This window comes from Brienomyrus brachyistius, chromosome 3 (assembly GCF_023856365.1).
Source record: "Brienomyrus brachyistius isolate T26 chromosome 3, BBRACH_0.4, whole genome shotgun sequence".
Taxonomy (NCBI): Eukaryota; Metazoa; Chordata; class Actinopteri; order Osteoglossiformes; family Mormyridae; genus Brienomyrus; species Brienomyrus brachyistius.
The window spans coordinates 21,147,105-21,171,241 of NC_064535.1; the positions used below are offsets into that span (position 1 = coordinate 21,147,105).

At 46.4% G+C, this 24,137-nt stretch overlaps 3 protein-coding genes across 20 annotated transcripts in view; 1 reads left to right on the top strand and 2 right to left on the bottom strand.

The window, feature by feature from the left end:
• Nucleotides 1-7,524, bottom strand: metap2a (methionyl aminopeptidase 2a). Its single transcript, XM_049009645.1, has 11 exons — nucleotides 7,289-7,524; nucleotides 5,453-5,566; nucleotides 5,297-5,359; nucleotides 4,294-4,396; nucleotides 3,745-3,906; nucleotides 3,429-3,610; nucleotides 3,186-3,280; nucleotides 2,900-2,996; nucleotides 2,584-2,687; nucleotides 1,248-1,363; nucleotides 1-796 (listed from the first exon to the last, which is right to left on the bottom strand). The coding sequence occupies exons 1-11, from the start codon at nucleotides 7,473-7,475 to the stop codon at nucleotides 544-546; spliced, it is 1,476 nt and encodes a 491-aa protein (XP_048865602.1). The 5' UTR covers nucleotides 7,476-7,524; the 3' UTR covers nucleotides 1-543.
• Nucleotides 7,525-19,099, top strand: LOC125739472 (uncharacterized protein C3orf20-like). 17 transcript variants are annotated; one of them, XM_049009626.1, is made up of 20 exons: nucleotides 7,525-7,655; nucleotides 8,061-8,155; nucleotides 8,254-8,337; nucleotides 8,449-8,553; nucleotides 8,634-8,737; nucleotides 8,871-9,418; nucleotides 9,945-10,010; nucleotides 10,131-10,230; nucleotides 10,923-11,132; nucleotides 11,560-11,709; nucleotides 11,870-11,990; nucleotides 12,081-12,197; nucleotides 12,718-12,880; nucleotides 13,166-13,376; nucleotides 13,975-14,067; nucleotides 14,176-14,497; nucleotides 14,601-14,738; nucleotides 17,576-17,718; nucleotides 17,879-17,996; nucleotides 18,094-19,099. In XM_049009626.1, exons 4-19 carry the CDS (start codon nucleotides 8,515-8,517, stop codon nucleotides 17,973-17,975), a joined length of 2,622 nt encoding a protein of 873 aa, XP_048865583.1. In that variant the 5' UTR covers nucleotides 7,525-7,655; nucleotides 8,061-8,155; nucleotides 8,254-8,337; nucleotides 8,449-8,514; the 3' UTR covers nucleotides 17,976-17,996; nucleotides 18,094-19,099. The 17 variants fall into 17 exon arrangements, 15 of the variants coding, with proteins under 15 accessions (XP_048865583.1, XP_048865582.1, XP_048865585.1 ...); XM_049009625.1 differs by having other exon boundaries at nucleotides 8,508-8,553; XM_049009628.1 differs by having other exon boundaries at nucleotides 8,257-8,337; nucleotides 8,508-8,553.
• Nucleotides 18,371-24,137, bottom strand: part of vezt (vezatin, adherens junctions transmembrane protein) — an 18,142-nt gene continuing 12,375 nt past the window's right edge. For both annotated transcript variants that reach the window (XM_049009640.1, XM_049009639.1), the window contains exons 10-12: nucleotides 22,838-22,938; nucleotides 21,866-22,073; nucleotides 18,371-20,882 (exon numbers count right to left, since the gene is read on the bottom strand). In XM_049009640.1, the coding sequence (XP_048865597.1) occupies nucleotides 20,353-20,882; nucleotides 21,866-22,073; nucleotides 22,838-22,938 (839 nt within the window). In that variant the 3' untranslated portion in view covers nucleotides 18,371-20,352. The remainder of the gene's footprint in view (nucleotides 20,883-21,865; nucleotides 22,074-22,837; nucleotides 22,939-24,137) is intronic.

Consider the following 24,137-nt stretch of genomic DNA (forward strand, 5'->3'; position numbering starts at 1 on the left):
TTAACTTTTATATAACTTTATTTTTCTACAAAAAACATTTCAGGGAATCGAAAATGAAGAACTGCATTGGGCACAGAAGTCAGAATCAGACATTTCAAATATTTCTCAAAAAAAAAAAAAAAAGTTCCCAATATAAATACAGAACGGAGGAGCAGGCTGCAGATTTTTAATGACTTTCTGGCCCGAGAGCCTTCTGCTTTTGCTAGTAGCCAAGCTTGCAGCCGTGATACAATCTCCCCCGGGTGGGTGGATTTCGTAATGTCGCCGAAGCGTGTCTTGTAAAAAGCGACTGAACAGATTTTCAGGACGCCCCGGTCCCACCGCCAGACGCCGCCACTCAGTTTCACTGGAACTCGGGTTCGGCAGGCCGCCACACCAGAGGGACGGCGCGGCGACGACATCGCCACCCTCGGCAAAGCGAGAAGTGAGAACAAAGCAAGCTCTTGTTAAATGCGTTTATTTTTAATACATCTTTGCTTTTTTTTTAGTGCGCGTATGACATTTCGGTTTGTCGCGGGGTTCATCGGTGGGAAGGGATGGTCGTCAGTAGTCGTCTCCCCGGCTGACCACCTCCTTGCAGGTGGGCCGGAGTAGGATAGTGTGCTCAAACTGCGCCGTGTAGCAGCCCTTGGTGTCGCACAGTGGGGGGTACGGGTCCACGATGCCCAGGTCACACAGGTTCTTCAAAGCCATCAGGTATTTGCTCTCTCCGAGGCGATCCAGCCAGCGCCGGCAGAAGGCCAGCGTGCCAAAGTTCTCGTTGATCACGTTAAGCAGGTGCTTAGCCCTTGGGAGTCTGTGGGGATGGGGGTGGGGTAAGTAAAGGGGAATCACACTGGGCACTCCGGGCCATTAACCTTATATTTCCATATACAGCAGATGCTTTTGTCCAACGCGTCGTACAAATCGAGGCAAATGGCACATCGGAAGCGTTCATGCTGCCAAGGAACCAACTAGGCACAAGCGCAGCCAGGCTGACCTTACAGTGAATGCCCAGGTGTAACTGCGAGCGGTTTTGGAGCAGAAACTACACAACAGCAACACATCGACACTTTAATAGTTAATAGTTTAATTGTAAGGACCTAATCATTCAATTCAAAGGGCCAGTAAAGACCCATTGACATTAAGATTCGATTCCAGAGTTGACCGTCCTACTATATGCAGCATGTGCACTGATCCGTACGGCCCTCTGACAGACAGACACACACACACTGCATGATGGGACACAGGCAAGCCAATCCACCGACCTGATTGGAACGTGCCCGACGTCGAAATTCTTCATGTAATGGGAGCATTCCATGTCGTCATGCACTACGCCCTTGCCTGTGCTTCCGAACGTCTCGATGGCATAAACCTCCCCCTCCTGTGGGAGGAGCCTCAGTTAGGGGCAGGGCGGACAGAAGCAGAACAGCCAAACAGCATCTACCTCCCTCAATGGACCAATCACAGCTGCCAACCGAGGCCATACGCAGAGTACGGCAGTGCTCTCCATATCTGTGCTTTACAGCAGTTAAAAAAAAGAATCATTTGTAAAACGTGTGACAATATTTTTTGTTCCTTCATCTGTTGAGGGGCATACAAAAGCAAGATATTCAGTGTTTCAGCATCCCTCGACAGGTGGTACGTTTCCATTGCTCCATCTTTTCTTGAGAATTAGGCTAAAACATCAGAGTCCTTTTCATTTAAGAGAGTACTGTACTGTACAATGTACTGTATTATTACTGTATGTATGGTTAGTAATGTCATATTGGGCTTATCAGTTACCATATGCAAGTGCATGACAATCATTTTATATATGGGGTCTCCGGATGCTTCATGTTTTTGGCTCTCTGTGGTAGGTCTTGGTACGAATTACCCGCTGATATGGGAAGACTAGTGTATATGAGAAAACATTCACAGTTATACAAGAATACAGTGTTTGCATGAGGATTACGTAATCGTGTTCTGGCAAATTTCCACATTTCATTTCCTCCTTTTAAGATTTTGAAAATAAAATGTAATATGACTGCTGTTGCATTCTTAAACATATTCTGAAAATGACATTTCAGCTGCAGGCCAACTTCGGATCCACTCTGCATAGTAAGCAGGAATCTGAGCCAGCAGCCACTCCTGCAGATCCTTGGCATCTACCCTGCAATTACTACAGCGCATTTAAAATGGAATCGCGGCCAATGGGACGTGTGATATGCAGGTCAGAGTGCACAGATATCAGAGTGAATATGTTAGCATTAGCCAGCTAGCTGCTGTTTTAACCAGGCCTTGGGCTCCGGCTGACCAATCACAGCCGCTTGATTTGACGACCACTGGCAGTCTCCACAATACTTGGGGGAAGTTTTTTCTCCCATTAAAAATGAAACTCCCCAAGTATACTATGACCTATTAAATTGACCCTAAAATACCATACAGGCAAGGTAAGGGCAGAGCCACTGCGGGGTGGGGGGTGGGCTCTCTAAAACACATGTAAGGCGACAGCCACTTGACTTGTTTTACCCATAATCCCCTCATCCATAAAAAGCATGATTTTTCAGATGCTCTGAATGGAGTCTCCTGAAAGCACGATAGCATTGCCGGCCTAACACCCACCTCCATCCTTGTGGCCTCTCCACCCTTGACAATGGGGACAGTCTTGCCGGCGTGTATCCTATACTGTCCGATGGAGTGGCCATTGAGATTCCGAATGGGCTTCACTGAAACACAAAGGGGAAGAAGTGTCCCTGACACAAGTGCAACATCAGCTGGGACAAAAAGATCTATGTACAGGCAAGAGCCACAACGAAAGCTGTTCTGCGGCTCACAAAGGCTCAACGTTTGGCTTCCTGAGAGTCTAGCTGGGAAGGAGAGGGGCTGCAACTAAGGGCAGCAAACACTTACAGCACCCTTCTTTTCTCAACCTCTGTACCTTGGTAGGTTTTGCCGTCGATATCCACTTCGTATGACTCCATGACCTCCTGTATCTGTTCGCCGACGTCACAGAGGCGAACGTCGATCCCAGCACACTGGTGGATTGAGTGGGAAAGAAAAAACAGCAAAGAACACCAATTACAAAATGTAAATATGATATTGATACCAGTACGGGGTGGTTGGTGAAAGAGACCCTGAGCAGATCTACCTGGGTATAAGGCCCCAATTAGGTCATGTGACATGCATGATTGAGACCTGTGAACAGCAGGGGACTCGCGACCTACCTTAATTCCAGTATTGGTGGCATCTTTCACAGCTTCCAGCAGCTTATCATACTTTGGGTTGAAGGTGACAGTAAAGGCACAGTCAATGATCCGACCTGTGAGATTAAGGACATTGCATGGAGGTTACAGAGACAAAGGGCACTAAACAAAACCTCTTACTCTCGCACCTGGGATCAGATCTACCAGGCCTAATTAACCAGTGGGGTAGTTCTCAAACAGAAATAAAATCCCAGCCTGACTCACCGTTGATGTGCGTGCCGAAATCGATCTTGCAGACGTCGTCGTACTGCAGCACGGTGGCGTCGCCAGCATTGGGGGTATAGTGGGCGGCGCAGTTGTTTAGGGAGCAGCCAGTGGGGAACGCCAAGCCGGCACTGAGCCCTTTCTCCTTTATCAGCTTCCGAGAGCAGTCCTCCAGTTTCTCACTGCCGGGCGTGTCGAAACAGGAGGGGAAGAAGCAGAAAAGAGATGCAGACACTGGAGTGCTACTGGAGCTCAGAAAACAACCAACAAACGTGACAGGCAACCTGCAAAGCGACGTGGGGACAGTGAGACTCACCAGATCTCGATCATGGTCAACCCAGGCTTAATCCAGCTCATGACATACTGCCGAACTTGCCGGTGGGCCTCGGCCGCCTGCCTGAAGTCGTTCCACACCTCCTCATTGGCCTTGTCCAGGACCTTCTTCTCCTCGCTGGTCATTCGCCATGCCGCGGTACGCCTGCCAGTCAGGGGAGTACCCACGATGCATTTCAAAGCAGTTCTGAACCGAGACCAGCCCTCTAATGAGCCAGCAACAAAGGGAGGCTCAGATCTCATCAGGGAGCTTGCTGTTAGTTACAATAGCTTTTGGCTCAAGCTGAATGCTATGCACTGGAATAAATACTGCAGGCGCCAGGCTGGAGTCAGCAACCAGCCCCCTGGATTTACAAGCAAGGTGTGTACGTGCTTTAGACATCTAGTAACAATCTCAGCTCAGTCTCAGAAACAAGGTGCTCATTATCAAAATCGCTGTGGGAGACGACCAGGAAAGGACCTCGGAGAATTTACCACAATGTTGTAACCACTGGTATAACCGAAAATTAAGAAAAGCGAGCGTGGATCTCACCCATCCTGTGTCGAGGGATATTCACATTCCTGCCCCTTTGGGTAAACTCCACTGGGGTAGAGCTCGCAGATGGGGATAGAAGGAGGGTCGGTCTGTCCTTTGGCTGTATGGAGACAGAGGCATAGCTAATGATGTAACATGTAAACATTTTTCGATTACATGTGAAATGTATTCAAGCAGACGTTCTGCAGGTTAGAGTTCCCTGCTCATGACTGCATGAGCTGATGTTTTTTAACTAGTGACGACTTATAAAATCTCACACCAATAACGACCTCTTGGGAGGTTCTGCTTAAGTAAATTTAAAGGGACATTCCACCCAAATAGAATTTTTAAAAAAAGGAAATTACATTCCAAAAATATGAAAAAGTATTTCTGGTATGAAAACTTTTTGCATAAATTTTGGCATACAGCAGTCCCAGAGCACTATATAACCGCTTACGTCAGAGAAGGGCTGATCATCAAGCACAATGTTCCAAGGAATATCTTTTGATTTCGCAGTCTGCACTGAATTTTCTTTTGCTAGATCCTTTTCTGGAAATTTTAGCAGAGCAGTGCCCACAAAATGCAACTGTAACAGTTCGTAGCAGAATGTGCCAACATTAAAATAATTGTACACGGCAGACATTTTTCTAACGCTTTAGTAAGCGGGTGTGCAAGATGATATGGGTCACCATTTTAAAGAGAATAATCAGCTGGAGATATCGGGTCATTTTTAATGCATCGGCCAATATAATTGGTGCGTCTCAATTTGTAACAGAGCTGAGAATTAGCTAACATCGGGTGAGTATTTCACACTGGCTCAGCTAAATCGGTTATTCGTAACACCCATACTGAGGCGAGCGGTGGCACCACTGTACGTACCACAACCTGGTTATCATCAGCTCAGGGAGGGGTGTGTTCTTTTCAAACCGCTTTCAGAACCACGGATCACAAACCAGTGACAAACAGCTCCCAAAAGGGGTGGTCGGGGGGGGGGGGGCGCACAGACACACAAGCATCTTACGTCCTCTCTTCTTTTTCTTTTTCTTCTTCTTCTTCCCAGCAGAGTTCTCTCCTTCTTCTACATCTGTGGAGAACACGGTATTCAGTATTATTTCCGGGCTACTGACACGGACACAGACGTGACACAGCGTGCGGACATGGGCCAGGGGCACAGCACCATCCTCGCCGTCCTCCTCCCTCTCCTTGTCCTCGATGACTTGCTTCTCCAGCTGCTTGGTCACGCTGCTCACTCCCCCGGCAATGCCTACACCATCTGCCTCACTGCTTGCGGCTGCAGAAATCAGACAGAAGGCTAATGGATTGATGCATCCTTATTAGGGCGACGACCCACACACTTCCCACATCTGGAAAATTCACTGTTTTCTCACTCATTCATCACCATGCCTTCAACTGGTCACACAACACTAATAAGGAGATGGCATTTCCCCCAGATCTCATAAACATTTTGCAATAAACGCACGAAACATACAATGGGGCATCCAGCACATGTTGACTAATAGAAAACAAAATGCAGAAGCATATAACAGGAAAAGTCATTTTGCAAATGGGACAACCTAATTGTATTAAGACGAACTCACAGGTGGCCACGCAATTGGCCATGTCGCCCACATAGCATAGAATGAAAGAAATTTGTTCAATGTCCCCGTTACTGTAACGATTGGAGACATTGTGATTGTTTGGCTCCATTACTCCTGGCTTGGCGGAGCACCCCCACTCCACCTAGCCGACATACATATTGAGGTGATTGAGGCGTGGACTGATTCTGATCATGTATGGACTAATCATCCCGAGATTTAAATATCATCCATGATTCACCCATGTTTTTCACTGATCACTTATATAACTTGTTTCTCAAGAATAACTTGTTTTTAATAGAAAAAGTTAGGACACCTGTCTTGTCTTTCTCTGGGGAAAAGGATGCTTCTCTTGTGTCTCGGAGGAGAAAAGGTAAAGCGTTGCTCAAAATGTTTCGTAACCGCAAGCGCAAATAGCCTCAACTAGACAGGAACTGAAGAACGAAGAGCGCATCGCCTGAGGGGAGGGGTAAGCCTGGCCAGCTTGCCCCCTGCCCACCGCTCACGATTTAGTATAAAGGAAGGGCACTTTCTCGGGACTTGCGTGTTAGTCTCCTGCCAGGACTGAAAGGGGCTCCCCAGTGCGGGTGTGAAGGTGGGTGATAATGGCACGGCCGATTGTGAATAACTTTGCAACTGCTGATGCATTTTAATCATTAAAGACTACTTACCAATGCTTATGATATTCCCTCATTTTGTATAGCTTTGGATTAGCTATCAATGCTTATTATATTTCATAATTTTTCCTTATTATTTCTCATAATATTGTATCGCTTTTACTAATATTTCTGAACGAACCGGCGCGTGCCAGTTTGTTCCTTCGAGAGCCCTACATCCCCCTCTCACAATAAAACACTAGTGCAGAAAGAGCACCAGCCTTAGAGGCGTTTTGCTGGGCTATAACCTTGGAATCATATCATCATAAACTACTGCGTTGGCGCATTCTGCTCCCCAGTTGGAAAACGCCAGCAGCTGGGAGACAGCAGTCTTTCTGGTTTCCAATTAAGGTAAAAAAACATTACACACACCATGGAGCTAACCTGGGTAAAATATACTGCAGCCCCGGCACCAAACCAGCTGTGTTAGCGTAAGCAGGCAATAATCCAACTAACTATACTAATGCTGCCCTTTACTTGGGGTAGTTTAACTTTCACTGCCATGCTTGACGTTTATACCAAACGGCGCAGTGGGCTTAGCCCGCTAGCTGCTGTTCGTTTTTAAATGTCAGGTTCCGCACATGGCAAATCAAGAAATTAAGTAAACAATTAAGCCAACGTCTCACAGTTTTAACAATTGACGAATCGGATTAATAACAGATCGAGCATTTTCTTTGTACGATATAAATGTCAAGGCATTTAAGCAAACTCTTCTGTGTGATACACGTCTTGGCGTAAGAAAGTGCGGCCTTCGGTACTCACCAACGCGGCCTGTCCCTGAGGCCTCCTCACTTTGGGTCGCCGGCTTGTTTTTCTTCTTCTTTTTCTTCTTCTTCTTTGCCGTCTCTTCCGAAGGGTCCGCGTCTTCTCTTTCGTCGAGCTCCGCGTTCCCGTTGAGAAGCTTCTCCTGCTCGGGCTTCACCTCCAATTGCTGCACCACATCCGCCATGACTGCAGACACCAAAGGGGAAGGGAGGAGGAGGTGTAGCGACGCGCTGGGAATGCTGGGAAACCCCGACCGGCGAATGACGGAGACTCCCGAAGCCGAGCACGAGCGCAGCACGAGAAAATAACGGCCTCAGAACTAAAACCGTCTGAAGCCTAATGTCACTTAATCGCCTTTTAGCAGGTATTTTTACTTAAGAATGACCGGCCATTCATCTGCATCCACTGACGCGTACAGTGAAAACGGACAGTAAGGTTTTGCGAATGAAAAATATTATCTACGTTATCAAACAAGCAAGCTTATATGTTTGAATGTTTTCAACAACACAGGCGTCGTAAGCAAAAAGGCTCTAATGTCAAAATATTAAAGCATCAATATCAATTTATGGCCTTTGGTTTCGCACAATATCAGTTTCCGAGCGAGCCTTCGTTGGATTGGATCTTGTGACTGATAGCAAGGGCCATTTTTTGCTGTGGAAATCCGCAGAACCAGTTCCGGATTGGGAAAAGCCCGGGTCCGGCACCGCGTTTATGGAAAAGGGATACAGCAGTAATCCCACCACTGGTTTCGACACCTATTTTCTTTCAGCACTACCGGCAATGACCAGAGGGAGGCGCCTATATATCCACCTTCTGTGTAAAGCCCATATTCATCACGGTCAAATCACTTTCCAGCGTCTCTTGGTAAGGGATACACATACAGTAGTGCATTAAAAAATATGAGTAATGGCGACTTTATAATCGTATAGGTTGGCATGATGTTTTGACTTTTAATTATGCAGTAGGGATGACTCTTGCACCATTTGATTCAATGTACTCGGAAAACAAGTGGTATCTAAGCAACAGGATTTTATAAACTAAAAGAGGTAGGCCTAAATGCGACGTTTTCATAAGGCTGTACCAGGTTTTCAGAATCGTGAGAAATTATAACTTATATCAACTGGTAATAATTTTGATTTGCAAAATGTATTATACAGCTTATTTACAGAACAGTGTTCTTATATGGAATATTTAAAACCACTTTTATTATTTGAAGTTTTGGAATGGAAGACAGACCTGGACCAATATACTTCTTCGATCAGGTAACATGAGATAGATATAGTTTACAGTCATAAATAACTATTATAACAATTGATTAATATAAATTTCTCTGGATATTTAGCATTCAAGTAAAAACGACAAACGATCAAGATTTTCGGCTGACCGCCCACCTTTTCCTTTACGATACTACTGTAACCAGCCATCCTTTGAATCAGTCATTAATAGGTAAGTATCCGGAGACGTTTGTACTGGATTCCTGCTGCTTGTAGTACCATTTATAACAACCATGTTTATATGATTAGGATATATAATGGAGATAGACTGGATTATTACAGTATGAATATGTCACACTGAACAGGTCGGTCGCCTACGGTGTCTCCGAAGAAGAGGATGACGACGACAGTGAAATGAAGAGAGAAAAACAGAAAAGGGGAATAAAATGGGAAACGCTGCTTAGTTCAAAAAATAGTCAGGGATCTGTAGGTGCTTGGGGATCTGGGGTGGAGGACAAGGTACATCTGAATGAGCTTAGAAAAAGAGCTGCTTATCTCCTCCAGGAGCTGGGAAAGTTGCTCCATCAGTGTGATAGATGCGAGGTAGATTTTTCTCTGCCCCGGGGGCTGATGAATATATTGAATTACACCTGGAATGAGCTGACAGGAGTAGACGCTTATGATAAACGACGGTGGAAATCCCTGGACTTCACAGGTAGGAAAGAGCGCGACCTGAAAGCCGCGTTGGCTGCAGCGGAGCCTTCCGTTGATGCGCGTCAGACGGACGGCTTACAGGTCAAGAAAAAAAACAGAAAGACGGCGGAAAAACTCAGTGAAGAAATCGTCCTGGAATCTCCGAGCTTGCAAAACAAGCAAACGAATGCCAAGGCACACAGCTGTGAGTGTTTAACGTGTAGGTGCATTATTACAGTAACTCATTATTCGGTTACACTACTATGTATTAGCGAAAAACACACAAAATGGGTGAATAGTCTTACAATCGCAACTCTCATTTCACGTCCCGATAGTGTTAACTAAATAGCCACTTCGTGGACCCCTTCATCTGAAATGAAATAGCAAGTTAAACATTTATGACTCAGTGAGTTGTTGCCAGTCATCAAGGGGGCATCTCACGTTACCCGTGACTAGACCGGGTGCGTGGAGGGCCGGCTGGTTTGTAGGAGGCTATCCAGGGTGGATACTGTTACTGGTTTTACGGCGGATATTATTACCTACTCCACAGTTTTACCACTTAAATTATTTATACTTCACCATGTAAACAATAAAAACGCATATTGTCTACTTGCTTGATAACGAGTTCACTTCATGCAATACATAGGAATTGGTTTGAATGAAATATTTTAAAGCCATGTTATAATATTTATGCCGTGATCTGTCATAAATTCCTACAATGCTAAAATGTAAACTTTCAATTTCAGTAGAATCATCTGAAGTACCAACCACTATAAGCTTCTCAATATCTTCTGGACTCTGCAGGGATCAAGGTGCAATTTACTATATATTGTTTCCTCTTCCCTTTCATACACAAACACAATACTGCCTCCAGGTGCCGGTATTTGATGAGTGCCGTATTGAGCAATGCTGTCTCCTCATTCCTCCTGCAGGCTGGCTTATTTACCCAGAGCCGCCACCTCCCGATGACCCTGATTGGCAGGCACAGTGCCAGTGGGTTGTGGAGAGGCTTCAGCCGGTGGTAAAAGCCATGTGAGTAACATTAATGGTGCATCTTACAGGACTTAACCTTGCGCACAGACACATTTTTCATCAGATTTTTTCTACAAGGAAAAGGTTCTCAATCTCATTTGGGGTGCAATGACTGGTGTGTATGGTCTTGTAGCATGAAGTAGAATGAATATGATGGTGGCGTGGTTTGAAGTATGCAACAGATCATTCTCACTGATGTGCTAGATTTTGTCTTGTCTGGACATCGTTTGAAGTATATGACCACCTTACGTTACGGTACATCCGGGACAGAGGGCAAGTTTGTCTGTCCTGAAAGCTGTCACTAATAATGCAAATAACAGACATGTTGCTATAATTTAAATCATCTTATTATCTTGTATTCTTAAATGTAAGTTCTGGAAATTCTGTCTTCATGGGGCCCCAAGTTCTCGGGGGCCCCAGATTGCTGCTTCCCTCACCTTATGGTAAGGCCACCGCTGTACAAAGGAGCTCATTTTTTTCTGATTAACCATATCAGTGTCTGAATCAAATATTAAAGGATTGATAAAGTATATGTCTATATATCTGTCTCTCACTCTGTCCGCTACCTGCCCGTCTGTCCATCCGTCCATCTGTCTGTTTAATCATGTAAGTAGAAGTTATCCTGAAATTAACCTTAGCTAGTGTATAAATACGTATGTAAATAAGTCCTCTTTTTTTTCTCCCAATGTTAGAAAGGAGCAAACTGCAAAGCTTAAGGAGCAAGGACTCACCAAGTCACTGGTGTTGCGTCACTATGGGGATGACAGGAAAAGAGCTGTGATTGGTTGCAGGAGGGCAGGTGTTCCTTTCTGCGGGCCTCCTCCACTCCCCCAGATGGTCCAAGAAGAACCATCACTGCCAAAGCTGCACTACAGAACCGACGACGGGACCTCCTTCATCTAGTGTCCTTTCTGTTTGGGATCAGCAGTTTTGGCTTTGGTTTCCCTGTCATCTGTGAAAAAAAAGTATTGGAGAGGGTCTTTATTCCAAAATCAAGTGCAGATGATGGACAGAGCCAAATTTTAAGTGGCAGTGTGCATGTGTACAGTGCCAGTACTTGTTTTAAGGGTTAACGTATTGTGTGGCAAAAATAATACTTTGGGGGGGCGGAAGAGTGCTTGGTTTGGGAAGGGGTGGTGAGAATCTATCCTTCATATCTGGTTTGATCATAATACTCTATTTCTTACACCATGTTTAAGTTTCCCACAGAAAGGCAATACAAACAAAGAAACTGACCCACAGATGTGCACCAGGTGCAGATTAAGCTAATCATCAACTCCAGGGCTGGGTAGAGAAAGCAGGCCCTCATCTTTTCCTTGACTGTGCCAGCTACCCTTCAGGGCGTGTAGCAGTGTGCCAGACCCCTTCCGGACTGCTATGTGGCGGCTTCTACACCAATGTGTTTGGGGACAGTCCTGAGCAGGACATTCTGGCCACCTTCACGGCATTAGGCTGCGGCAGTGTCACACACCCACTCAGGTAGGACACCCTCCAGCCGGAACATAGAGATAGAAACCCTCATTTTACCACTTGTGTGTAAGTGATCGATTTACTCTTAGTTGCTTTGTGAGGGGAGAATGCAAAGAGTAGGATGGTAATATAAGTAGCAGTTGATGATATCACTATGTCATGGTTCTAGTGGCACAGTGACAGCGACGTGGAATCAGCGTGGGGGGTTTATGTGTGATCCAAATGGGGCTGTGAAGAAGGAATGGATCTGGGGCCTCAGAACCTCATCCAATGGTCCAATCCGAATGCAGGTTAGAAGGCTCAGAAGAGCCTATGAATCTATGTGTCCTTTGTGTGTATGGGAGGACCTGGATCATTTTGTCCCTGTTTCCTGTTTGCAGGTGACTGAGCTGATCTCATTGCGAGTGCGGAGCCCAGCCTCGGCTACTCTCTGGTTCAGGGGTCCCCAGGAGAGTGTGCAGCTGTCAATCACTCCTCCTTCTGGTGTGAAAAGCCTGGTGAGAAGCTCCGGATCACAACAGCGAACCGTCCTGTCATGTCACCTCTTTTTCAGAGCGCTGACCCATTACTCACGCTGTGATATAGGAATCGTTGGCGAAGTTGAATTCCCATTGTCACGAATGCATGTGTAGGATTTGTGGCCTGCCCCCAATGCTTGCAACATCTCTGACATAGACACTTTTAGCGATGGATGAAGGAAAGAACTGGATCCCAAAAAAAGAAACACTAATTTAGTGGACATGGAGATGTCTGTTATTGTATGTGATTTTATGTGGCAGTGGCTCTGAATGAAGCACCTGAATTCAATGATTAAGAGGTGTGTCCCAATACTTTGTCCATATAGTCTACATACATATATAAACATATTCACTCACATTGTTAATCCCCAGAGGGAGATTCAGGACCCAAGTCATCTGATCATCTTTGTTCTCTCAGTGATGTATGAATCTTTATTTGTTTGGCTGAGTGTCACATGAATAGCTCCCCACACCATTTAAGGCTACATTCTGGGCACAGGAAGCAGTGAGGCCAACAGAGGCAGTGACAACGGAGGTGACAAACTCTCAGATGAACCGCGTGGCTCAGCCAGGACGACAGATGGAACAGGAACTGAGACGGCTTCGACGAAGAGCTGGGAGCATCGTGGATTGCTGGTTGGAACACTACCGTGTCACCGTTGGTGTGTGGATTGGGAAAGGGATGTCCAAGAGACTGATTCCACTGAACCAAGGCACTGCAAAGCCTCTGATTACAGAAGAAATGTAGCTACAAGGTTAAATATACAACTGATAAACCGAATATGCTATCCTAGTTTGTGCTCACAGACCTGCATAGTCATAAATTTACTTGTGCTTTTAAAATTGTATAGTTGTAGCCTGTATGTGATTGTAATAAAGGCGTCATATTTAATCTTTTTGTCCTTAATTTCTGTGTTTATCTTACTGACTGACCAGCTATATTTCAGGTCTGAAGGTTTCAGAATCCCCCTGCTGGACCCCTCTGAAACAGCAGCTTCCATCAGCAGCCCTGGACTCCATTTCCACTGCTGGTACAGAAGTCCCATACTCAGAGCAGCCATTAGGGGGCAGTGCTGAGGGGCACATGACAATTCACCATCAGTCTGCACCTGCAAACAGCATCCGGTGGGACTTGCCCATCTGCACTCCAGTGTCACGGTAATCACTGGAGGAAGTATGCTGAGAAATACGCTTATTGCTAAACAGACTATTCCTAACCACATCTGGCCTGGAAGACTTCTGGAAAATATACATTTGCATTTATTTATATAACAGACACATTTGCCCAAAACAGCAACACCCAACACCTCCGTCACGAATGCCTGGTTGATTACGGCTATTGGTCTTTTCAGGTTGATCACTAGATGATTAATAGGTAGTGCTTTATTTCATTGGTGGCCAACCAGTCGATCGTGACCCTGCCCTCATTCAGCAGCAAAATATTCTGCTGCAATTCAGTAGCTTGTCAGAGTATTTTCTTTGTAAAAGTAGCTCTCACTAAAAAAAAAGATTGGGCACCCCTGGTCCAAACAAATGTGAAAAAGAGGCTTGATCAATATCAGATCGCAATATATGCTTTTAGCTATTTAAAAACCCAGTTATAATGAATAAGAGATTAACAGAGATTCCTTTTGATTACTGGTTCTTTGAAAACCATAGAATTTAAGATTCTCCTATAAAAAGCCCAAACAGGTACACAGTGGGGGTGACATTTAAAATGTCACTTTGGCCTTCGTTCCGTGTCCTTGTGTCACAGCAGGTTGAAAACCCCACGGGACGAGAAAAGAGGGGAAGCTCAGTATGTCAGAGAGGCTGGGCCGCTCCGGGTGTACAGCAACGTCATGCTGGAGTAAGGCTGAATGCATTAACGTCTGAAGTTCAGACTTCACACTCCTGTCTAATTTTCTGCCCCCAAGTGGAGATGCCAGTACACTCTGTTTTTGTCTGTCCCCTTTAGTCTGCTACTGACCTCCAGAAGCTCAGAAATATCCCAGCCCCACCCTGTACCCCCAGGCCTCTCTGTGCCCTGCCCCAGCCTGCTACGGGCCACCCTGCTTGGCCACGAGGGGTGCCGGCTGTGCCCCTGCAGTGCCCACTGCATGCCCCTGCTGACAGACCTGGAGTATGACACGTTCATCTCCAGCCAGGCGCTGCGGCGTCAGCAGATCCTGATCGTGTGCGTGGCCGCAGCGCAAAACCCGCGGTCTGCGTCTGCTGAGGCTGCGCTGGAGGAGATGTACAGGAGGAGGAACAAGAACAGGAGCATGCCATGTGCTCAGGTACAACTTCACCCATTCAAACAGCCGAATCATTTACTGGAGAGTAATAGTAGTTTCACTTATAGTAATGAAGTAGTCTGCTTACAGTGTTCATGTGTTACAGTGTTACAGTGTCTTTCTCCAGTGCTACCTGGATCCATTCCGCATGGTGAAGTACGCGACCTATGCCACAGACTCGCCTTCAGTCTCACAGCCTTCTTTGCTTCAGCAGAGACACAATGTAGCTCCGGGGATGATCATGGTGAGTTGGCCTACCACCTGGACCCACATAGCAAGGCTTTTTTTCTGTATCGCTCTTAAAAACACCCAGTCAGCCTTTTGTAATTGAAATGTATTACCATTACTGACCACTAGGTGGAAGCACTGTAAACGTTATCCATACTGTACTGAATGTTTTAAAGATCACTGGTAGTCAGGAATAGAATATGAATACATGTGGAAAGAGAACTGGGCAGCTGGCAGCGATGAGTCTATATGAAACGAGCTATAGGTGTTTAACAGGCACGTGTGTGTGTGGGGGGGATGTCTCTGCACAGCCCTGATGTGTAAAAGTCATGAGTAAACATCGGAAGAATAGCAGGTCTGTTAGCAGAGTGTATGTAGAAAAAGCTGAATGTCACCCCCCACCTGCCTACCCTCTGCTGCTGTACAGTAACCGTTAGACACTTCTGATGATAGGACAAAAATCTTATTTTACCAAAAACACTTTCTTTGAACATTTATGGAATTAGTTCGTTGACTTGGCAAGAGCCACCCAAAGGTGAGACTTCCTCTGAGTATGAGTCTGGAGGTGGGGGGTGATTTACTTAATGAGTCATTCGGAGTGCAGAAGGTTGTCTTTTATTTTCTGAACAAACAGTGTGCTAGGATGCAGCACCGAACCAGCAGGAGGCAAAAGTGTGCTTCTGTTGTAGTAAGTACTAAAGCTAATGTCTTTGGCATCAAGATCATGTAAAGAATGCGACAGAAGTCAGGACATCTTTGTGAATGATGTGAATCACTGGCAACGTGAAGATAAACAGCAGCCCAGGAATTTCAGTGAAAGATTCTGAAACTGAAACACTTTTAATAGGTAAAAACATTTCCCGATTGGTTCGCAATGATTCAGAAATAGAACAACCGTGAATGGTAAATGATAGCAATTAACAAAGCATAGCAAAATTGAAATTTTTCCAGTTTGGAAAAAAATACAGACTGTTATGAGAATGAATTTCTATCTTTATTTGAAATTGCAAGGCTTTCATCTGATAACTAGCACCCTATGACCCAAGAAATGCTAGTTAAGCAAGACTTTAATCAGTCAGAGTGGCTATTTATAACATCCGTCATTTCAATTCCGCACACAAGATGGTAGTGAGAGGGGGAAAATATCCAGTCAGGCATTCATTTGTTGCTGCGTTCAACATTTTCAACATCTGTTACAGGAAGGTTAAAAAAAATGCACAAAACGCATGGACTGTTTTGTCAGCAACAAAGGAAGACTTCAAAAAAATTGAAGGTACTTGAGTTAGACGAGTGTGTGTGCAGAGGGTGAAGTTCCCACCATTAAGAACCACTGCTTGTTCTTTGAGTGAAACTGGAGCCGAGTTCTGCACTCAATGGCTTATTGTGGAGATGGGAGTGGCAGTGGTGGTGTTGTGGAGGTGGGCCAACTGTCTTGTCTCCTGCACACACAAAGACAGCTCCACAGCACGTGTGCACACACACACACACCCACCCCTACTCTCCATTCATTTGTATGGGCATAACCTTAACCCTATGATAACCTTAACCATTACCCAGTCCTAGCATTAAGTAACCAAACAATATCCAAGACTTTTGTTAGTTTTTTAGTTTCTTAAATGCATTCACAGATTTTTATAAAATTATTGTTTATATTGTTGGGACAAAATATCTCCACAACCTAAAAACGAACAGGTTTTACCGCATTATGTGAACGTGGTGAATACAAACCTACACACAAACTTCGGGTCGCCCCAGGCTACAAAGCTGCTCCCCACATCTGTGAAATCTGAAAATGAGTAATCAGAAGTCGTGTCTATTTTTTGGGAGCCAAGCTCAATCAAAGTTGATCTCTGTCGGAGGGGGTGTCACTGCTAGGCCAGGATAATTTGTGAAACTAGAGTCATGTGAGGAGAAAAAATAAGCAACAACTATGTCGTCATTTGTGTGACTACTGTGGTTGTGCGAGGCAGTGATGAGAAAGTCCCAACCAGGAACTAACTCTTAGTTTTACATTCCGAAAAATAGGCTGATTAAACACCGTGGTATTTATCTAACAGCGGCAAACTAGATTCTTAAAAAATGGATGACCGATACCCTATCTGTTTATTCAGCAGACACACTGACTCATCCAGCTTCCTCTCGGTGGCTTTTTGATGGTTCCTCATACCTAGTTTCTGCTGAAGATACGCAGGTGACGCTTGTAGTAGGGCCCGCAAACCACACCTCAAGAATCCCAGCTTTCCCAGTATCTCATACGTCAGCTTGTGGTATCGAGTGGTAGAGCCAGGATGAAGTGTGGCGAGGTTATGATGACGAGGCAGAACGTGTCGGGGGGGTTGGGGTTGCCACCCTCCAGCGTCGGTTCAGGTCCTCCATCCAGCGAATACACAGCAGGGGGGGCTGGTCGAGGTGTGGATGTTTTCATAGCTGTGGGTCCCCCACTCCACCCCCATAGGTTCTCAGCCAGACTCGCACGTCACAGGGAAATGGGTCCATTCCTCTCACGCAGGGTCTCCCTGTCCGGGCCGGCTCACTTTCTTCCTTTCCCTCAGCCCACCAGGGTCCGGTCCTTGAACTGAGTCTGTGGTTGACAGGCAGGTGCTTCCTGGTCTCTGTTGCACACGTGTAACCCCTCGCCAAAGCTGAAGAACTAAACATCACATGCCATTTGATGGGAAACACTGTTAAAGACAGGCAGATGAGGATACAGGCTGTACCAACTATTGAAGATTTTAAAGAGATGGCTCCGTGACAACCACTTCAATGGCACTTCACCCAGAATTAAAGGGGGGGGGGGGTTTTCTCCTTGCTGTGGTGCTGAAGGAGGCTTTTTTGGCTTGGTTGTGTTGGCAGATGTACATCGGGGGGAAGCTGCTGTTTGCAGATTATATAGCTGACGATGGCAGATGTTCATCCGAGGACCTCCAGAAGCAGATGGCCAGAACACTGGCGACTTACCGTCGTGGTCACTGCCTGCCACCTGACTACAGGTTCAGGTACATTGATTCAGCAACAGGAAGGGCTCGTCTCACCTGCCGTCGATTACACCCACTCAGGAATGATCACTGACATCAGAAGCTCTTTGCTGGAGTATTCTGGGTGGGAGGGTAATCCCTGATGCCACAGAGGAAAGACCAAGTGGCCTGTTGTCAACAGTCCTCAGGTGGGGCGCCCAAGAGGAAGGGGCTGCCAATCCTATTACGCAGGGCCTGGGAGTGGACCAGGACGTGGGAGTGACTCTGCTATGGAATAGGGAGCCACAGATACGTGCCAGGTACTGGTGCTAATCTCTGCATAGACATGTGTCTGCCTGCCTGTATGCTAAGCCTGAGAGGCTCTGCTGGACTGATGCACACACACTGTTTCTACAGGCCACCTGTTGCAGAAGAATCAAAGTCACTGGCACTAAAGAGGAGCTGGCTGCAGACCGAGAGTGACCTCAGCTATACTGTTTGTCTTACCCAATGAGAGGAACCAATCCGTGGATCCGGGCACAAACTCTAGCCCCCAGGCTTTGTAGACCAGGCCCTGATTTGCTGGCTATACTGCTGCTACCACCTGCACATGGCAGGGCGACCAATTACCCAAGTGGGAAAATGTCTCGGGAACGAACACCGGGGGTCAAATGAAGAGGACGGTGGCGCAGTGTCCTTAAAATTTTACTTTATTCATCAGATGAAAAGTACAGAGGAACAGCAACTAACTTCACTGGCTGAAGTGTCACAAAACCGGACAAGGCAAACAGGAGGCAGAGAGAAGCACAGCGACCAAGACAGGGAGTCAGCGGACCCTGGGTTGGCTCCTACAGGTTTGGCGCCACCCAGATGATGGAGGCAGGAAGGGAAAACTCCCAAAACAAAATCAGATGATACCGGCATGGCTGCTTTTAGCGAGGACAGTAGCATTGGTGCTGGCTGTGAAGTGCGAAAGAGCTGCCCTGCGGCACCAAACGTCCAAAGTGAGGTGGCCAGTGACGTAACATTCCTTGCATCAATCTGATCCGCATGCAAGACTGTTTAATCTGGTTCACCGTCACACTCAAAACTACAAAACAAATGTTTCATTCCTGTATCATCCGATTATCATTATAATACCATTTTAGTGCTCAACAGAATAAAACTTTTGTTAGCAAAAACAAATCCCAGACAAAGAATTGTCCACCAATTAGTGTAGCTAAAGGTTTCTCTGTTTTCTTACAGATGTTAAATAAAACTCAGTTAAAAATCAGAGGGAGTCAGGAAGAGATGAATTGGAGCATGGCAGCATGTGGGAGTCAGACTCTGTGGACGATCAGTGATTCACAATAATTTTGAGTGAGCGCAGTTTGGATGACAAAAAAAAAAAATGAACCCATGTGACAGCAGTTTGGCCACATGCTGCATTACAAAGCCAGTCTCGTCTACCCACAGTCCCTTGTGAAAGACTTTTGTGCACAAGGGTTCTTGCAATAGCATGCGTCACTCATGAAAAGTTTAAGGAGACAATGTACAGATAAAATACCGCTGGTTTACAGAAATGCCCCCCCCTTCCACTGAAATCCTAAACTCACTGTAAGCATTCACCGATATCTGAAGGTCCCTTGTGACGACCTGTCAGACTTGCCAGTAAACGTCATAAAGGAGAGCGGCGCTCTCACAGCTGTAAAGGAAAGCGCGAGTGAGATGCCCCTGGAGCGCCGTGCGAGGCCAACAGCATGCCAAACCACATGGGGCAGATTTTTAAAGAGAAAAAAAACTTTTTTTCTTTTTTGATTGCACATTTGGTGAATCAGCTCATAAAATACAACTGCAATAAGTATCGGGCGCCCTCTGCCAAGACACAATAAGACACATTCACGCGCTTAGTAACATCTTTACATTCGGAGCACGGCTTGTAGAAGAAAAAAAATGTACCTGAGAATTTTGCATGGACTGTAAACACATTAACATTCTCCTTCGCCCTCCTTCCACACCCCAAACTACTGCTATATATGAACCTGAACAACCCCCTTCAATTCCTCAATTAGCAAGGCTACCTGAATGAATTGGCAGACCATGGAGGGGAATCCATCCAGCTGTTACTTTGGGGGTTAACCCCAAAATTAGCACATTAAAAAGCAGAAGTGTTTAAAATTTGAAACCTCTAACATCGTCCCCTCAGCACTGGCCTGTGGAATTCCTAGGAGAAACATTTGCACCGTAAACAGTCTCTGAATAGCCAGCAAAGTATAGAAATATGGCCCCCAAATCCTTTAGGAAAGGCGAAGGATTCCACCCAGGGCATGACGACCGGTTTGGGTTAGGGTCCGGACTGAGTGAGCCCTACACTGAAGCAGAATCCCTGAGCAGGAGTGGAGAGCGCTTTCACAGGTCTCTCTCTCTGGTGGTAGCTGCCCAGGGGAATTGTGGGAAGGGAGAGCGATAAATGGCTGATTTAGAAGTAATGGCTTGTGACGACAACCAAGTAAACTTTTACAAAAATACAGTAACTCTGAAAGGATAAAACAAAACTACATACACATTTCAAAACACGCCACAGAAAAAACTAAAAACTGGGTATTTGTTAAGGAGAATTTCAATAAATAACAGAAAAATCCTCAAATAAATATCCTTGCCTACACTGATTTTTGATAATGCAGATCTGTGAGTTGTCTAGTCCTCTTCCTCTTTGTCTTGCTTCTGTACCAAAATATTTGAGGTCATCCCATCTTCTTCCTGATCATCTTCATCTCCAAATGTTTGCTCCTCCATGGTGGTGAAAGAGTGAGACCGGGCCGCCACTTGGGCCGCGAGGGCGGAGCTGAAGCTGAGGGTGGCCGTGCCATGTATTTCTGAAAGTCTGTCCATCACGGAGAGTGTGGGTGGTCTCCCCACCAGGGGGCGCCCTGTTCCTCCCTCCCCGTCTCCCTCCCCCTCAGTCCCATCATACTGGTAATGGACAGTCTCTCCTTTGCCATCAGGGATACCTGTGCAGGTCTTGTCCTCTCCCACCTCCGGCTGTCCACAGCAGAACTCTGCCTCTGCCCTCGTAGGTAAGGGATCTGATTCTTCTGTGTCCTGCTCTGGTGCCCGATTCTGACCCTCCACATTGTTTCTGGCCCCAGCCCCTGGGTCCAGAGGGGAAGGGTCCACATGCCCGCAGGGTTCCATCAATGGTGCAGGTGCTATAGGCATCAGGGCAGCTGAGAGACAGATGGGAGAGATCACTGGTAGCCGAGTCCATGCAAGGGAACCAGAGTAGCCGTTTCCAGCAGTATGAAATCAAAGGTGATGTAATTCTAATCAGCTGTACTAGTGGTTTTTAGTTTAACTGATTTAAAATTTACACACCATTCATTCATAAGAAAAAAATTGCAGATGGTGTAAAAGACGAAAGGTGTTTAGAAACAGTAAGATTAGTATTGTTGTCACTGAAAGGTCACCAGACAATTTGTTTGCAATCAGCCAAACACTATTCAAAAATATACCTAATAAAATATTTGGTATAGTGGAAAAAAAGACTCCCAGTAGAAATGGGACTGTAAATATTGACATATACGGCCTAATATAGTGCACTAATACACATTACTGGGTCCCTGCTGACTGGTGTCACTGGGCTCCACTGCAGTCTGTGGGCGATGATGTCACGGTTATTATGACAGCATTCTGACGGCATTCACGTGACCCTGTGGATTTCAGCCAGGGCCACTGGCACTACGGTACAAAGTCACCATCCACCACCTCCGTGCTACCACACCTGGGTTCAGGGGTCCCACATCATGCGTCATGGTCACCAGTGTGTCACATGATGAGAGTCAATTCATCAAGGCATTTCATCAATTAAAGAAGCTACTAGAATGTGGCTTGTGTGTGTGTGGTATATATAAATTACATTATGAGGACATTTGTGATAAAAACCTGTTATTTTGATATTTACTTTATAAAAATCTGTGAATGCAACCAAATAAACTACCAAAAATCTTGTAGCTTATTCGGTTACTTATGGGTAAGGATAGGGCTGGGCAGGGGTTAAGGTTGTCATTGTTAGAATTAGGGTTATGCCCATAAAAATGAATGGATGGTCCCCACAAAAATATGAATACAAACATGCGTGTGTGTGTGTGTGTGTGTTAGACTTGGCGTCCTCTGTGTCATGCACTGGCAGGATGTCCTCGTGCCCCTGTACCTCGATCGCTGAAGAGCAGCTGTTTCCACTTCTGCCGCTCAACATCAGAGGCGCGCAGGCCCAGCACGGACTTCAGCTCCAGTAGGACACGCCGCGACTCCTCCCGCTCCCGCCTTTGCTGATCTCGCTCCTCCGAGGTCAGCCGGTCTGAGGCGGAGCACCGCCACTCCTCGTCCGAGTCCGAATCCGAGGCGTATGCCTCCAGCTCCTGTCCGGTAGGAGTGCAGGGGGTGATCATCACTCAGCGGCTGGGCCAGTCAAAGCCAGGACTTCGCCCACAGCCTGTATCCCATGTGTGCTGACTCTCACACCCACAACACCTGCCCTGATTACTACCCCAGGTCTGACAGGTCACAGCCTTTAAGGAGCCTGAAAGTTCATTTCACCAAAATATCATTCATTCATTGGTCATAACTGTAGTATAGCCACACCCACTGGGACACCATTGGCTTTTCTGAGACACTGTATTTCACTAACCTTCACCAATCAGGGTAGAACTAAAATAAGACCCCGACTCTCAAGGACGACAGCTTTCTGCTGGGACACAGCACTAGTGACTAGATGTCATTTTGCTGTGTGCTGTAAATCTGTGATTCTTAAGCGTGGTGCAAACGTGAGGTTTCTCTGTTGCATTGGCTGTTCAGAGGTGATTCAGGTTGTCACCTCATGTGGTTCTCAACAGCTTAGTAAGTGAGGAAATCACACGGTCAGTTGCTGAACCCCCCCTCCCAGCCCTCTAAACATGTAATTGTGTCATTAAATGGTCATAAGATCAGGAGGTAAATAGTGTCTTTCTGAGGCAGCCGTAAATTCCGGAAATCACAGGGAAGCCATAACTCTGGGAATTGGATGAAACGATTGAGGAAAGAGCCGCCTGGGGCCCTGACATCCCTGCCATGGAGCGGGACCTGGGTGGGGGACTTCCAGACTGTGGGGTAAACCTGTACGAGGAGGATCATGCGGAGGCGGGACCTGCTCCTCGGGAACGGGGTCTTGGTCCTGGATGAGGGTGATCGGGCGTGGCGGGGGGGCCAGGAGGGTGAAGGTCCTCTCCTCCGGAGACTCGGGGGTTCCTGAGAGAAATGTGTAGACCACAAGGTGCATATTACCCAGCGGGCAGCGTGCCATCTGCAGGCCATGGGAGGTTTTCCAGGTCATAATTCCAGAAAACAGGAACCTGAATAACCCAGGGACACATTTTTAATGGATAAACAGTGCAAGGTATGTCCACAGTGAAGATGGAAGCCTCTGCAGTCTTCAGCAGACGTTTATGGGTCAAACAAAACCAAGGTAGTAATCAGCTTGATGACATGGGTTCTGGGAATGTGGGGGCGGATCGACATTTTAATTTTCTTTCGAGACATTGTGCCTCCCCCCCGCCAAAGTACACCCCCTCTGGTTGATTTACAACCCCTTAAGAGTGGCTGTCTCAATAGCAGCAGATGGAAACACTTATTACATTCAAAAACAAAAAAAAACTCCCCAGCAGGATATTTCCCTGTAAGCTCCACCCCATCCCCCCCATGTATTTACCCCACCCCCTAATCTAACAGGAGACAGACTGACTCGCAGGCAGCACCCAGAGGCAGTGCCAACCGGGAAAGGTACCGGTGACATAACGCCTTAACACTGCATTCTCCCGAGTCCGAAAGGGCCTCACTGTGACCACTTCCGCTAACAAGGAACATCCAGCCATGTGACCTGAGAAGAACCATGTGAGCCGGGGGGGGTGTGCCACTAGTGACCCTCAGTGGCTTGTTAATGCCAGCAGGAGGTGCAAGCTGACATCATCAGTGATAAAATGTGGTAAATAAGGCATCATTCTCTCTTTCTTCCCTGCTTCCCTCTGAAGAAGTAATTTCCTACAAAAGGTCAGAAAACGGTGCAGGAGCAAATTCTCCCTGAAAGACAGACATAGAGAGGCAGGGTGACCCACACAGCTGCTGAGTCTCTAATCATCACAGGTGGACTGACACCCCCCGCCATCTTCATTTTTCTATGTAGCGCATCTTTGTACACACAGCATGCTACTTCTCTCCGTCTCTGCCATCCCCAACATTGCCGATGAATGGAGCTCTGAAACCCACAAGGGGCTGGACTATCAAATGGATTAATCTGCTTCCCATTGGTCACCTTATCAGCTCCAGCTCAGTTAAACCAGTCAGTGACTGACAGGGAAATCTGGCCCATCCAGTATGAAAAGTTTTGCTCCCTTCATCTACTGCTACTGAGGGTGTGGCAAGACACAGCCAATGGGTGGTCAGGGTGGGCA

What these genes read in the sequence shown, in the direction of transcription:
- LOC125739472 (XM_049009626.1), top strand. Translation starts at nt 8,515, where the DNA reads ATGGAAGACAGACCTGGACCAATATACTTCTTCGATCAG. An exon ending in CAGCTGTGAGTGTTTAACGT is followed by an intron (nt 9,419 to 9,944) that starts GTAGGTGCATTA and finishes TTTCAATTTCAG; the next exon opens with TAGAATCATCTGAAGTACCA. An exon ending in GACGGGACCTCCTTCATCTA is followed by an intron (nt 11,133 to 11,559) that starts GTGTCCTTTCTG and finishes TGACTGTGCCAG; the next exon opens with CTACCCTTCAGGGCGTGTAG.
- metap2a (XM_049009645.1), bottom strand. Translation starts at nt 7,475, where the DNA reads ATGGCGGATGTGGTGCAGCAATTGGAGGTGAAGCCCGAGCAGGAGAAG. An exon ending in TATCCCTCGACACAGGATGG is followed by an intron (nt 3,907 to 4,293) that starts GTGAGATCCACG and finishes CCTGACTGGCAG; the next exon opens with GCGTACCGCGGCATGGCGAA. An exon ending in TTGACCATGATCGAGATCTG is followed by an intron (nt 3,611 to 3,744) that starts GTGAGTCTCACT and finishes CACGCCCGGCAG; the next exon opens with TGAGAAACTGGAGGACTGCT.